The 15,270-nt window shown below is 43.1% G+C and overlaps 1 protein-coding gene across 1 annotated transcript; it reads left to right on the top strand.

Annotated features, from left to right (window-relative positions):
* The first annotated feature begins 2,325 nt into the window (after positions 1-2,325).
* LOC109274819 (cystatin-C-like) lies at positions 2,326-6,255 on the top strand. The gene is made up of 3 exons (XM_019462749.2): positions 2,326-2,553; positions 5,188-5,301; positions 6,172-6,255. The coding sequence occupies exons 1-3, from the start codon at positions 2,326-2,328 to the stop codon at positions 6,253-6,255; spliced, it is 426 nt and encodes a 141-aa protein (XP_019318294.2).
* The last annotated feature ends 9,015 nt before the right edge of the window (positions 6,256-15,270 follow it).

Raw genomic sequence — 15,270 nt, 5'->3', positions numbered from 1 at the left:
CAGCTGGATTCAGAGGTAGTATCCTGGCACCAATTAATAAGATTCTAATCATCCAATTTAGATGTGTAAGTATTTATCCCACAACACCAAGCCATGCTCCAATACCAGCTGGGTGTCCTATAATTTAACTCAATTTTGACACAATCTACCTGGTAATAGCATCAGACCCAATAGGTTAAGGACTCAATCCTAAAAGACATCACCCCCCCCACACACACACACACACATACATCAGATGCCAGTCACATGTCCAGGCTATCACATGTGCTTCTGACTACCCTGATAGAAATTGGAATTTCCGATGACCCACCCCTTGGATTGATTAATTTTCCGAAATGATGCATAAAACTCAAGAAACATTATCATTAAATGACTTATTATAAAACGGTATAACTCAGAACAGCCAGAAGGAAGAGATGTACATGGAAGGTGTGGAGAAAGTTCCCTGAGTATCCATGGCCTCTGGAAGTAGACTAATCTCCAATCATCAGCCCAGAAGCTCTTAGGACCCAGTTCTGAGATTTGGGGATTTTATGGAGACTTCATTATATAGTCATGATTGATTAAATCTTTGGTCATTGGAACTGATTCAGTTCCCAACTCCTCCCCTCCCTGGATGTCTGGGTGGGTGGGACTGAAATTTCCAACTCTCCAATCACAATTCCCGGGACTCCTTTGCTGTGGGTCCAAAAGTCACTTAATTAACATCACAGGAGACACTTTTGTGCTCTCATCACTTAGGAAATCTCCAGGGTTTTAGGAGCTCTGTGCCAGAATCAAGGACTAAAACCAAATACACATCCTGTTATAAATCAGAACATCACAGGACTTAAGGTGGCAGTTTTGAGCTGGAGCTATCTGGTGGCACTGTGGGTGCAGAGCTGGTATTAAAGTCACCAGACTGGACAAGACTCTGAGGGAAGGAGCACACCTAGAAAAGAAAAGAGGTACGAGGCCTGATCCTGGGTGAACCCCTTAGGAGAGGCCTGGATGAGGTTCTTGGGGATGAGGCCAGACTGGAATTTCTTCATATCTAGACCAGGAGAGATAAACAATTCTCCCCGTGTCTTGGAATTAAGGAAAGAATCAAGATCATACTGCCCTTTCAAATCCACCTGAAGAGAAACCTGGAGAGACAGGCCAGGCAGAATCTGGAGCCCTGGACTCTTATCTTCCTGCAATCTGGGTCAGTTTGTCGTGTTGAAGTACCTGTTTATGTCTTTCTCCTCATCAGACCCAGGACTTCTGGAGGGCAGGAACTGAGCTTTTACCTTCTTCCTAAAGTCAGTATCTGACATCAAGTGTTCTGTGAGTACCTACTATATCAGTGAATGATGAATAGCACATCTCAGGAACTGATACCATTTTTCATGGAAGATAACTAAGTGCAAAGTGGATCTGCCATGGTGTGATTCAGGTACAAGACTAGTATATATAAGAAGAAGCGACCATAAGGGGACACCACCCAGGGTCTCAGGCCCAGCATCACACCACTGAGGACACCTGCACTTATAGATATTTACAAACAAAATGAAGCACAAAATTCTGCTGTGAACCAAGAACATTCTCTTCACTGTTTGAACCTGATTGAGTCAGGGATATCTTTTCTTTTTTTTTAACTTTTTATCTAAATTCAATTTGGTTAACATACACTATAATATCAGTTTCAGGTGTACAATATGATTCAACATTTCCATACATCACCCAGTGTACATCACAAGTGCATTCCTTAATCCCCATCACCTATTTCCCTCATCCCCCCACCACCTCCCCTCTGGTAACTGTCAGTTTGTTCTCCATAGTTAAGAGTCCATTTATTGGTTTGGAGTAAGGCATTTCTTTCTTTTTTTACCACCTGTATCCAAATATCTTTGTAGCCTGAAGGAGTAATACCAATTCTAGGAAGAAAATAATCCAACATATGCCCAAAGAAATGTATTTCCTACAATAATGTGTATGACAGGATTACTTATTACAAAAACAAACAATGACAACAACAAACCTCCACTGAAACAAAAGGAAGAACATACAAATACACACAAAATGGTAACAGCCTAAAAGTCTAGCAGTAGAGAACAAAATAATAATAATAAAACAATTTAATAACAGGTTGGCTAGGGAATAAAAAAATAGGAAAGGACAGACAACAGGTCCTGACAGGGACAGATTGAAGGTGAAGTGGAAGGGAGTGGAAGAGGAGGAGCCTGGGAGGGGTGGGCAGCCCCAGGGTGGGGATGGGGGGAATAAAAGCAGGGTGACCAGAGAGGTGGTGATCACTGGCTCTAGATCTCTCCCTTCTGAGCTTCCTCTGCCTCTCAGCACGCTATGGCCCAGCGCCTGCACAGTCCCCTGCTCCTGCTGGCTGCCCTGGCCCTGGCCCTGGCCCTGGCTGTGAACTCCCAGAGAAACTCCAAAGTCGGAGCCCCATGGGATGCAGATGTCAATGACAAGGATGTGCAGGAGGCACTAAAATTTGCCCTCAGCGAGTACAACAAGGCAAGCAACGATGAGAACTACAGCCGTGTGCTGCAGGTGAAGGGTGCCCAAAAGCAGGTGAGTCCCCTCCACCACCCAAGTGCCCCTGGTAGACCTGTGGGGACTGGGCCCTGAGCAGAGGGGTGTGGCCTCATGGCATGGCCATCCCTTTCTGTCCCTGTGTCTGGCTGGAGGGGTTGCTCTCTGAAACCCTAGCAGGAGTACTGGGACAGAGGACACTCCAGTGCTTCTCAGCAGGCTGTGTCCAGTCTTTTGTGTTCACCACAGCCCTTCCCCTACAAGGACACCAGAGTGCCTGGGACCCAGGCTGCAGACCAGGTCACAGCAATGGCCTTCTTTGGTGATTTCAAGTGCCAACCTGGCCAGAGAACAGAAGTGTGAGTGTCAGGACCCCTGTCCAGTCCCCTTAGATCTGTGCCCCAGCCTCACAGGACACGGACTTCAGTGTGAGCTGTCAATTAAATGATCACAAGCAGAGGAAAATCAGGCCCCACACTTGGCTGCCCTCCTGGCTCTGCCACTGAATGAATTTTTAAGCACTTTTTCCTTTAACTTTTTATTGGAGCACAGTTTCAGACTTGCAGAGCAATTGCAACAATAGTTCATAAAATCTCTTTATATTCCTACCTAGATTATCAAATGTTGTATGTGGGATATATGCATTTGTTTTTCTGAACATTTTGAATTAACACCTCAGTGTACATTTCCTAGAAGCAAGGGCATTTTCTCACATGACCACAACAGTTTTGGAAACCAGAATCAACACTGATACAATCCTCCAATCCACAGACTTCATCCATATGTCACTGATTATCACACTGATGTCCCTTATACCCAGGACTGCCAGGCCATGTGCAGCAGCCTCTGTCTTGCAGCTTCCTTTACTCTGGAGCAGCCCCTCCATCTATGATCTTGACATTTTTGAAGGGTCTGGCCCATTGTTTTTCCTACTGGGGCTCAGTTTGGATTGGTCTGATGTTTCCCTGACATGAGATTCAGGTCATGAAGAAGTGGTTTGTCCTCCCTGCCTCCCCTCACCAGGTTCCTCTAAACTAACCTACGTTCTATGTCCTCATTGTGTAATGGAGTTTAGGGCCCACACCAATCATCCTCCATTAGGCAGGGCCCTTTGTTCCCTGAGCACCCATGTTGTCAGCAAAGACAGATAGGGTGATGAGCTAGCCTGTGGTACCCAATGTATCCCTGAGTAGAGGAACTGGCGTAAAAATCCAAACCTGTCCTCAGATCCTGGAGGAAAGGCCCAAAGTATTGCTTCCTTTGAAAGGTCACATCCATGGCAGCAGCCTCTTGGATGTGACATCTCATTCCCCATCCAAATATTGCCTCATCATCACCAACATCCAGAGGTAGAGGTGTCATGACTGGGGTAGAAAGGACCACAACTACCCTGCCTCTTCTAACCTGTCCTGGAGATCTGGTTAGATAAAGAGTATAGTCATCAGAGTCCATAAGGGGGTGAGAGGGAGTCTCAGGAAGGGCCACTGGGCTTTGCAGACTCTAAGGAGGGTGAGGATTTGGGCCAGCTGACCTGGGGCCCATTTGAGAGTAGAATAGAACCTCACAGCAATGAAAGCCTGGTAGTGCATGCCAGCATTTTGGGCTCATCCTCCTTCTCTTGAAACTTCAAAAGGTGGGCCAAGAATAGACCATTTCTTCTCCTGCAGCATTTGGCTGGCACTGTGTCCTTTGAATGGGGCATGTGCTCCCTGTTCACTGGTTCCCTGACAGTCTGCTCCTCTTAAGTGTGACACTATCTTGGCATCACAGCTCATGGGTCTGTGTAGAAAACTGACACCAGAGGGATCCCAGGATATACCTGTGACTCCATCAGGTAGTGTGTGGAGCCTGGTCCCGGGCCCTCATCCAATGCTTCTCCAAGTTCTGATCTGCATGTCTGTGAGATGCCCTGTATGAGGACAGGATTCATTCTCTCCTGCAACCCCAAATGTAAAAGACAGGCAGGTGTGTGACACACTTTAGAAATATCCCCATCATATATAAAAGTTAAAACATACGACGGCAGGGCCAGCCTTTTATTAGCTTAAAATGTGTGTATGTATGTGTGCATGTGTGTGTGAGAGAGAGAGAGAAACAGAGACAGAGAGACAGAGGCATAGAGACAAAGGGAGAGAGGCATCTCATTTCCTAGTGTGAACTGAGGAAATAAATAAACCGAGCTGCATTGAGGAAATGTAAATATCTATGGGGTTGACCCATGTAACTGGAATTTAGCTTACATGTATCCATTACATGACCATCTTCCTGAACCTGATCCAGAATCTGTTGCAGCACAAGAGCCCTTACTGTGGGCTTAGTCCCTGCCCTGGCTCCTGGCGCAGGAGAGGTTTATTAACCCAAGCCCTGCTGGCTCCCCAGACTGAGCCTCCCTCTCCAAACCCAGTTAACAGAATTTTGGTCCCTGGCTTCCACCTTCCATCTTACTGCTTCTTGTCCCTCTGTCAGCCTGAGACCTTGTGGAACTTCTCTGTGAATCAGTTACAAAGTTGGTTGTTTATAGCCACTGGGCCAGCCCTCAGGAGGTGGCTGTGAGTTTCTGGGGTACCTGTTTTGGCAGCATAAATGCTGGTGTGAGGGCCCGATAGCAGAAGGGTAACTGTGTATGTAAAATTATCAGGTGTTGTGAGCAAACCCTGCTCTCCCCATGTACAGGTTGTGGCTGGAATAAACTATTTTCTGGATGTGGAGATAGGCCGAACCAAATGCACCAAGTCCGAGCCCAACAAAGAGAGCTGTCCCTTCTATGAGCAGCCAGACTTGCTGAGGGTATGTGCCTGATGGGGGCCAGGGGCAGCCAAGCAGGGAGGAGGGGTGGGAGTGAGCCTGTGTCTGTGGGGTGCATCACGTGTGACTGCTCGGGCTAGGGGTGTGCAGGTGTCAGTGTGTGGGTAGGGGAAGGGTGCATGTGTTTGCATGCTACTAATTCGAATTTATATGGGGAACTTTGCCTGGAAAAGTGGAGCTTCATGTGTTTCTGGGCCATTGCTGGTGGGACAGAGGAAGCAGCTGTGGGGTGTTTGCTGGGGAGAAAGAGGTCTTTAATCTCCACCTCAGCTGCCTGAAAAGACTGGAAATTCGAGGCCTGTGAGGGGCAGAAACCCTCTGATGCTGCCTAGGCCTGGCTGGTTCTTGGGGATCTTGTCTTTGCATGAAATTTGCACTTCTTTTGTCTGCCAGCCCCCACACCCTACTTCCTTCACACACGCACCTGTGTGTGTGTGTGTGTGTGTGTGTGTGTGTGTGTGTGTTTTAGTCTTGGTCACAGTCCCTGGATCCCTCTCTCTGCACCTGTCCTAGTGTGGCCCACTGGAAGTCAGGGAACTTGGGGGCAGTGCCCTGTCTATCAGGGGCTCTGGGGCCTTCCACAGTCTTCTCCCAAAAGGGCTGTGGGGGTACATTGACCATGTAGCAACCTGCGGGTGGGGGTGGGGGCAGGATCCAACCTCCTGGATTTGAAGCCATGGGCATGGTGACTGGGAGGTAATGCAGAGCCCTGCATAGTGTTATGGGGTTTTGTAGGGTGGGAGCTGAATGTCCAACCTCCACCATTCTCCATCTGCTCTTCTGACTTCATCAGCCTGGGTATTTTCCTTTTGGACTGTAACCATAACTGTCCATTTCTTTTCCTTTTCACAGAAAAAGCTCTGCTCCTTCCAGATATACACTGTCCCCTGGCGGAGCGAGAAATCCCTGGTGAAGTCCCACTGCCACGATGCATAGAGGACCCCGTGACAGGCCCCTTCACACTATCATCCTCCTTGTAGAGCTGCTAAGCTTTTGACCCTGCCCAGGTGAAAGTCCCCTTGGTGTGCCAGCACCAGGAGACAAATAAAGGGTTCTGGGGCATTTTTGGACAGCTTAGTGACTCTACCTCCTTTCTTTTAATTGCTTTCCAAATGCACCAGATGTAGTGCAAGTGTTCTGCTCTATCTTAATCAATAAACACTAACATCAGCTAATTTTGGCTTATTAATTATCTTGGATATATACACAGAAGAAGGGTTTGAGTAATTCCTTTAAAAAGAGCTCCTGGTCCCAATGGCTCTAGAAGGCAGAGTAAGAGCTGAAAGCTGACAGGGCCATGGTGGTGGGATTGTGAGGGGAGCATGCTACCATTTCTTAGGATGATTGAATCAGAGACAGGCTGGGAAACCAGCCCTTCAGCTATGGTAATCACACAGGGAAAAGGAGGGGACATAAGCTGCTCATTCTGGAGACTTGACTGCTGTGTTTGAAAAGAATTCAGAACAGGAATGGGCAGAAGGAAGAGTTCAGATAGAACCCATAGCCTACGGCCACCCTGAACAGGGCTCAGCCAGGAAATAAAGTTCAACCATGTGTGTTGAGCCTATCACACTCCTGTTGTGATTTTCACTGGTAAAATACCCTAGAGACAAAATAAATATTGATTTATGCCTACCTTTTTGCTCAGGCACCTACAGGAGACAAAGACTAAAAGTTTAAGTATGTATATGTAACTGATTGTGGAAATACCAATTAGGATCAAGGTCAATCAAGGTCAGAATCAGCTCGGTTACATTAGAAAGAGTAAAACCAACTCCACATCACTGTCTCAAGACTGTGTCCTTAGAGCTGCCTCTGGGATCAAGAAAAGCAAGAGGAACACATATCCAAGGACAGGTGTAGGTGTGCTGAGTCTTCTGAGTGCTCAAGTTCAGGTCATGGATCAATTGGTGGTCCTGTCTTTTTTATGACATTCTCCAACACCCCACCCCTCATGACTCTCTCTTACAATCTCATAGTCCTTTCTTCTGCAGTGGACACAGATGTTAGCAAGGGGTTTCATTAGCCTAGAGATGATTCTTTTGGTGGATCTCTGGCTGCATTAGAGGCAGATGCCATAGCAAAAATAGAGGCACATGCAAGGCAAAACACATTTAAGACAATAATTTCCAAAATCAATGAAGTTTTTTTCTACCAAGAGCACCAGGACCCAAATAATTTATTTATTAGGTCCCTTGAAATTGGGATTGGATCTCTCAGGCCATTAACTTGTATCTTCATGTGATTTAATAAAGATGATACATTAGCAGATTCATCAGTTATGAATATACAACATCCTGTTTGCATGATGACATAGGTTCCATCCTTTGAGGCAGTAATAATATCCAAGGCCATCCTACTTTGTAGGATAACATTTCTCATTAGAGTCATTTCAGTGTTCAGTAAGGACAGACGTTGCTGGCTACCATTCAGAGTTTGCTGAGTATATATCCTAAGGACTTCTATATGTGCAAGAACATCTTCCTGGCTATGGAGGCAACAAAGACAGCAGACAAATGATCATACCAGTGAAATGCAGAATGTGTCCATGTAACCTTGAGGATAGGGAAATGGTAGCCACTGTTACCAAGGGACAGATGCTACTCTATACCCATGTAATGCTCAAGTGCAGTGGCTCAACCACCCAGGTGGAAACCATGTCACACAGCTTTTGAGTGCTACTGAGTAAATACCTGAATTTATAGTCAATCAATTCCAAACTAGTCACTATCCCTTAATTATGACAGAATGACCACATGGTTCCAATGAACTATGTACTAGCCCTAGTTTGTTCTTCTGCAATGTACTGCTTTACGGCATTCTAACCCTTTCCCTCAGGGAGTGATACCCACCATGGCAATCCTGATGAGCTTGAGAAGGTCACCTGCTCACGTGCCCAACAGTGAGATGGATTTCTTCAGCAGGCATAGAAGTGAGTCCACCTCACCACCTTAGTGTCTCTCACCACTTAATCTCAGAAGTCCATGCCATCACGTCTTCCCTCCCAACTCTAGGACAATGTGGGAGGAAACTGCTCAGGGATATAAATACTAAGACGTATATATTAACTGGGGACCATGATATCCATACCATAGCCTGACCTCTGTGACATGTTGGTTGATACACATCATTAAGGCATGTAAAATAACTCATGCCTTTCTAGTACTCTCATAAGACTGACACTATCCCATCAGCTTACATCTACCTATTTGTCCTTTATAATTTTTTTAACGTTTATTTATTTTTGAGACAGAGAGAGACAGAGCATGAATGGGGGAGGGTCAGAGAGAGGGAGACACAGAATCCAAAACAGGCTCCAGGCTCCGAGCTGTCAGCACAGAGCACGACGTGTACCTATTTGTCCTTTAAAACAGACCCAGGTGAGAATGAGACCCCTCACGTATAGTTTCTCTCAACCTGTGAACAGAAGAGGTGAGTTTTGTGCTCACACACCTGCATCATACCATGGGGTAACTACCATCAACACCTCCATTCAAAATGAGTGAAATGGATACTAGCCCTTTGTCTGATATGTCATTTGCAAATATCTTTTCCCATTCAGTCAGTTGCCTTTTAGTTTTGTTAATTGTTTCCTTTGCAGTGCAGAAGTTTTATATTCATGAGGTCCCAATAGTTCATTTTTGCTTTTAATTCCCTTGCCTTTGGAGATGTGTCAAGTAAGAAATTGCTGCAGCTGAGGTCAGAAAGGTTTTTTCCTGCTTTCTTCTCTAGGGTTTTGATGGTTTCCTGTATCACATTCAGGCTCTTTATCAATTTTGAGTTTATTTTTGTGAATGGTGTAAGAAAGTGGTCTAGTTTCATTCTTCTGCATGTTGCTGTCCAGTTCTCCCAGAACCATTTGTTAAAGAGACTGTCTTTATTTTCCATTGGATATTCTTTCCTGCTTTGTCAAAGATTAGTTGGTCATATTTTTGTGGGTCCAATTCTGGAGTCTCTATTCTATTTCATTGGTCTATGTGTCTGTTTTTGTGCCAATACCATGCTGTCTTGTTGCACACCTGAAAAACAAATAATCCAGTGAAGAAATAGGCAGAAAACATGAATACACACTTCTCTAAAGAAGACATCCAGATGGCCAACAGGCACATGAAAAGATGCTCAACATCACTCCTTATCAGGGAAATACAAACCAAAACCACACTCAGATACCACCTCATGCCAGAGTGGCTAAAATGAACAAATCAGGAGACTATAGATGCTAGAGAGGATGTGGAGAAATAGGAACCCTCTTGCACTGTTGGTGGGAATGCAAACTGGTGCAATCACTCTGGAAAACAGTGTGGAGGTGCCTCAAAAAATTAAAAATAGATTTACCCTATGACCCAGCAATAGCACTGCTAGGAATTTACCCAAGGGATACAGGAGTGCTGATGCATAGGGGCACTTGTACCCCAATGTTTATAGCAGCACTTTCAACAATAGCCAAATTATGGAAAGAGCCTAAATGTCCACCAAGTGATGAATGGATAAAGAAATTGTGGTTTATATACACAATGGAATACTACTTGGCAATGAGAAAGAATGAAATATGGCCTTTTGTAGCAATGTGGATGGAACTGGATAGTGTTATGCTAAGTGAAATAAGTCAGACAGAGAAAGACAGATACCATATGTTTTCACTCTTATGTGGATCCTGAGAAACTTAACAGAAGACCATGAGGGAGGGGAAGGGAAAAAAAAGTTAGAGAGGGAGGGAGCCAAAGCATAAGAGACTCTTAAAAACTGAGAATACACTGAGGGTTGATGGGGGGTAGGAAGGAGGGGAGGGTGGGTGATGGGAATTGAGGAGGACACCTTTTGGGATGAGCACTGGGTGTTGTATGGAAACCAATTTGACAATAAATTTCATATTTAAAAAACAAAATAAAAAATAAATGGTAAAGTTTATAACATCAAACATATGGTCTATTAAAAAAATGAGTGAAATGGGAGGGACACAGAAACCACTGGGTAATAGATCTGAAATCTAGCTGAAATAATACTGGAAGCTCATTTCTTAGTACTCAGTTCTACTCCTGTCCAGATGTCATTCTACATGGCTGCTGACTCTGCCCTTTGGATCCTTGGTCCAAACTCTGAGTCCTTTGTCCTTTTTCCCTTAAAAGTAGCATCAATTTGCAGTTGAGTGTTTTTCTCAGCTTACTTCATACTGGTGGAATTTGTGGGGACAAACAGACTACTGTGTATGATACAGTCTCCATCTCATTCAGTCCCTGCAGACAGTGCTTCACCTGAAAGAATTCTCTTAAATTTTATGACTCTTATTGGGGTTCTTTTCAAATGTTAGACAAAAGTGACACCAAAAATATGTTAAAAAGAAGCCATTCTCTAATTTAGGCTTCTGCTGACAGACAATATCCTCAACTTTTTAGAGATGTTTTGGTTGATTAAAAATGTCTGTGAGATGCCCACACCACTAAACATGTACTGGGCCTTTTGTGTGACTGAGTAATACCATGAGGAACCAGCTATAGTCTTCCTGAGGTTTTAATAATTTCACGGTCATCTCCTTAGTCTCATACTTGATCATGCTTTCCTGATAGTGTCTTGGGTTTGATCTCTGCTAGGAAGACATGGCTTCATTTTAGCATCATTTCCCATATTTGGATGCTGCAAATCCTCAAAACCAGGAAACACCTAATATTTTCATTTGTTTATTTCATTTTTTTAATCCTGCACATTATGTCTTTCATCATGCATGTAATAAACAGCAAGAAAATTTCAGATGATACCTTTAAGTCTCTGGCTGGAAATATCTTCAGCTAAATCATCAGTTCATTAGATATGTCTTTGACTTTCCACATTAGTGAAGGCTTTATTTTTGGTCAACTTTCTGCCCCTGCAGGATAAGAATTTCCTCCCTTTAGTTTCCAATATAGTTTCTTATTTTATTTTTTGCCTTCCCTGGGAGCTCCTCAAAGTCTAAAACTCTAGTACCAGTAAGGCAGGTTAGCCTTCCACCATTGGTCTCTGCAAATTCTGAAAGTGTACTCTTATTTCCCAGTTCCAGATACATCCCCACAGTTTAGATTGTCTGTTATAGAAGTATCCCACTTTTGCATAATCAAAATCTGGATATGTCATCTATACCTGTGTATACATAAAAATAGACCAAAACATAGCAGTTCCAAACAACAAATCATTTCATAGTGTCAGGAATCCAGAAATGGTTTAGGAGGGTGGTCCTAGCAAAGGCTTTCTCATGACGCTGTAATTGAGTATATTTTAGTAGCATACACATGACATTTCACAATTGCATATGGTTTAGTCAGCATTACATATCACAGATTTGGAATATTAGGTTTGCTAGTAGCTGATGGAGTTCATTAGTAAGCCAGATCTGAAATATGTTTGAATATTTCAGTAAATGTATTTGTAGAGCGGGGAACAAAGAATCTTCTCAGAAGAGACTCAATGAATGTCTTCATTTTTCCCAATAGAAAACCAAATTGATCTGCTTAAGGAAAAACATAACAATAAATTATGTGACTATAATTTTCCAAAGGAAATCCATGGTGAATAGCTGACTTCAAGTCTCTTAAATAAAATTTCTCATCATTTGAAAATCATAACAGAATAATGGCCTCTTACTAAGGTGTGATATGTCCGTTTCCTTCATTGGCCATGAAAATTAATGAGTTTCATTAACCATTCCACTTTGTATCTGAGATGTCCCATTGTGAAACTGAAGTTCATGTGTTGGAATGCTTTATGAAGTAAACTAAATTTAGCAAGATGAACATGGAAAAGAAATATGCGACAAAAAAAGGGAATTTTAAACCTGATTGTCAGAAATGCCACCATGCTGGTCTCCTAGAGAATGAATTAGGCAGACAGAGATGGGATAAAGCTCTCAAGGGCTTAGAGAATTTAGTAGAGTCTTTAGTAGAGCTGGCAAGATCCTGTCCATGTTTCAGGAAGTGAACCAAGAATTTATTTTATTCTGACTTGATCTTTCCTCTTAAGTCCTCCTTCATTGCTAATCACTGGGCTATAACCAGCTGTGAATTCTGTCTCCCTGGGAGCACAAGAAAGGCAAAACAAAGGAAATGAAAGAGGGGCTCCACACTGTGGTGAGGAACAAACCACACCTCTGTAGGCAAGTCCTAAGATTTTCATAGTAAGTGGAGAATTATGGCCAGACATTCCACATATCAGAGGATAATTAGCATGATATCCTGCAATCATAGTAAGCCGGCATGACTATGATTTCCATTTGTTAGATGGGCAAACTGAGGTTTAACAAGGTGAAATATTTTTTTTTTAATTTTTTGTAGTGTTTATTCATTTTTGAGACAGAGAGAGACAGAGCATGAATGGGGGAAGGTCATAGAGAGAGGGAGACACAGAACCCGAAACAGGCTGCAGGCTCTGAGCTGTCAGCACAGAGCCCGATACGGGGCTCGAACTCACGGACCGCGAGATCATGACCTGAGCCAAAATCAGTCACCCAACCGACAGAGACACCCAGGAGCCCCAAGGTGAAATATTTTTAATGAGATCATGGCCCATTCTAACTGTAACATATATATATATTTTTTTCTTCTATGCCATGTCAGCCTAACTAGGAAATAACACAGATGGTGTCATTAAACCCAGAGAGTATGGAAACCAAGGATCTCAATGGAAGAATTAGAGGACATCTAAAGTAGGATATTTTATGCTTGTCATGAAGGACATTGCTAGAACTTTCCTTTGAGTGGTGTGGCTATCATGGTGAGCACTTGGACATTCCAACACCACCATACATTTTGTCTGTTTCCCTGTATATTAGCTCTACTTACTACTCTTTATATTCTAGGTAACACTCTAATATCCACAACCCTACACTCAGCAAGCTCTTACTCTTGTGGCCTGAGGAAGCCATAATTGTTTTAAAATCTCATCTATACTTGTTAAATTTTCCCCTGACATTTTCAGTTGCTGAAGTGTAGTAACATGTCTCTTTTACCCAATGGCTCCTGAACTAATGTACCTAAAACAGGCTAGGGCCTGTGCTAAGGCACACAGTAGACACTTGAAAAAGGCCCACTTTCATTGGGTGAGTTAACATATACAATGGACCCAACACAGCTCCCAAAGTAAAGCATCCAGGTTAACATGCCTAGGAACACACATACTCTGTTTCTTATCTGTTAGGTAAAAGAACGTGTTTGCCGACCCAGAAGTCTCCACACTAACAGTATAAGAGATGATCCCCTGGTTAAAACCACGGCCACCCAAGGTTGAAGTAGTTGGAATCTGTGTGGAAATTAGATGGAATAATAAACACTTCTGACTCTCCTCCTGTACTACACAGTGTAAGACAGCTATCACTTCTCATCATTTTTTTTTTTTATCCTCCATCCTGGACCACTTTGGTTACTTAGTTAAAGTTTCCCTGGAGAGGACAGATGTCCTGGGGGCAGGGGGGAACCTGATATGCAAAGGAAGAAAACAAAAAGACCAGAACTCAAAAATAAATAAAAAATAAAAGACCTCTGTTTCAGCCACTGATTGAAGAATAAGTCAAAAGAAAGACATCTGAAGACCGAGCAGCTTCTGGTCCTCAGATCTGAGATCTTCCATGGAGAATCAGTCCTGGATATCACAGTTTGGGCAAGGCCATGGCCTTAGCCCAGCTGCATCTTTCATATATCATCTGAAAAAAAAAAGCTGTTTCCTGCAGAACACAATGTCCAGCTGCATTGGGACTCTAATTATGTGAGTGAGACAATTAGTGAAGTTTGAGACCTTGGTAGGGTCTCCATTATTGTCTCCTAGGGGAAAGGAGATATATCAGTTCTGAAGCCATGGTACATTGGCAGAAACACCTTAGTTCTCTTGAAGGCTGCCAAGTGCAGCCTCAAGCTTAGTGGTCCAACCTCTGGAGCAGCGAGCTAATTCACACAAGATAAGCACAATAGCTATCACTACAGACCTACATTCATTAAAGGGATAATAACAGTATTCTATGAATGGCTTTATGATTACAACTTTCACAACTGAGAACAAATAGACCAATACTGCAAAACCCACAAACACCAAAACTCAACCAACATGAAACAGCAACCATATATAATTTAGCCCTGTACCGTTAAAGAAACTGGGTTCAGGGGCGCCTGGGTGGCTCAGTCGGTTAGGTGTCTGACTTCAGCTCAGGTCATAATCTCACAGTTTGTGGGTTTGGGCCCTGCATTGGGCTCTGTGCTAACAGCAAAGAGCCTTGAGCCTGCTATGAATTCTGTGTCTCCTTCCCTCTCTGCCCCTCTGCCACTTATGCTCTGTCTTTGTCTCTCAAAAATAAATAAACATTAAATTTTTTTTGAAGAAACTGAGTTCATAATTTAAAATCCACTTAAAATATCCCCAGGTCTAGATTGTCTCCCTGATGAATTATAACAAACATCTAAAGAATAATTAACAGTAATTTTGCACAATTTCTTCCGGAAAAAGAAAAGGAGTAAAAGCTACTCATCTACAAGGCAAAATAAGACAAGGACAATAGAAAAAAAGAAAAACACAGTCAAATAGCTTTTACAAGCTTAGGCACAAAGTCCAATACCAAGTACCAACATACCTCATTTTATTGCCTCATGCTTTATCGCACATCACAATATTGTGTGTTTTACTAATTAAAGTATTATGGCAACCCTGTATCAAGTAAGTGTATCAGAACCATTTTTCCAACAGCATATGTTCGCTTAGTGTCTCTGTGTCACATTTTGGTAATTCTTGCAACATTTTAAACTTTTTTTATTCTTAAATTTGTGATGGTTACCTGTGATCAGTGATCTTTGATGTTATTGTAATTATTTTGAGGCACCATGAACCATGCTTACATAAGATGGCAAACTTAATCAATAAATTTTGTGTGTGTTCTGACTGCTCCAATGACATGCCCATCTTTCTTTTCCTTCCCAAGTTTCTGTATTCCCTGACACACAATGA

Source organism: Panthera pardus, unplaced genomic scaffold (assembly GCF_024362965.1).
Source record: "Panthera pardus isolate Hobbes unplaced genomic scaffold, ASM2436296v1 HiC_scaffold_25, whole genome shotgun sequence".
NCBI classification, from domain to species: domain Eukaryota; kingdom Metazoa; phylum Chordata; class Mammalia; order Carnivora; family Felidae; genus Panthera; species Panthera pardus.
This window is presented reverse-complemented; position numbering and strand designations above follow the sequence as displayed.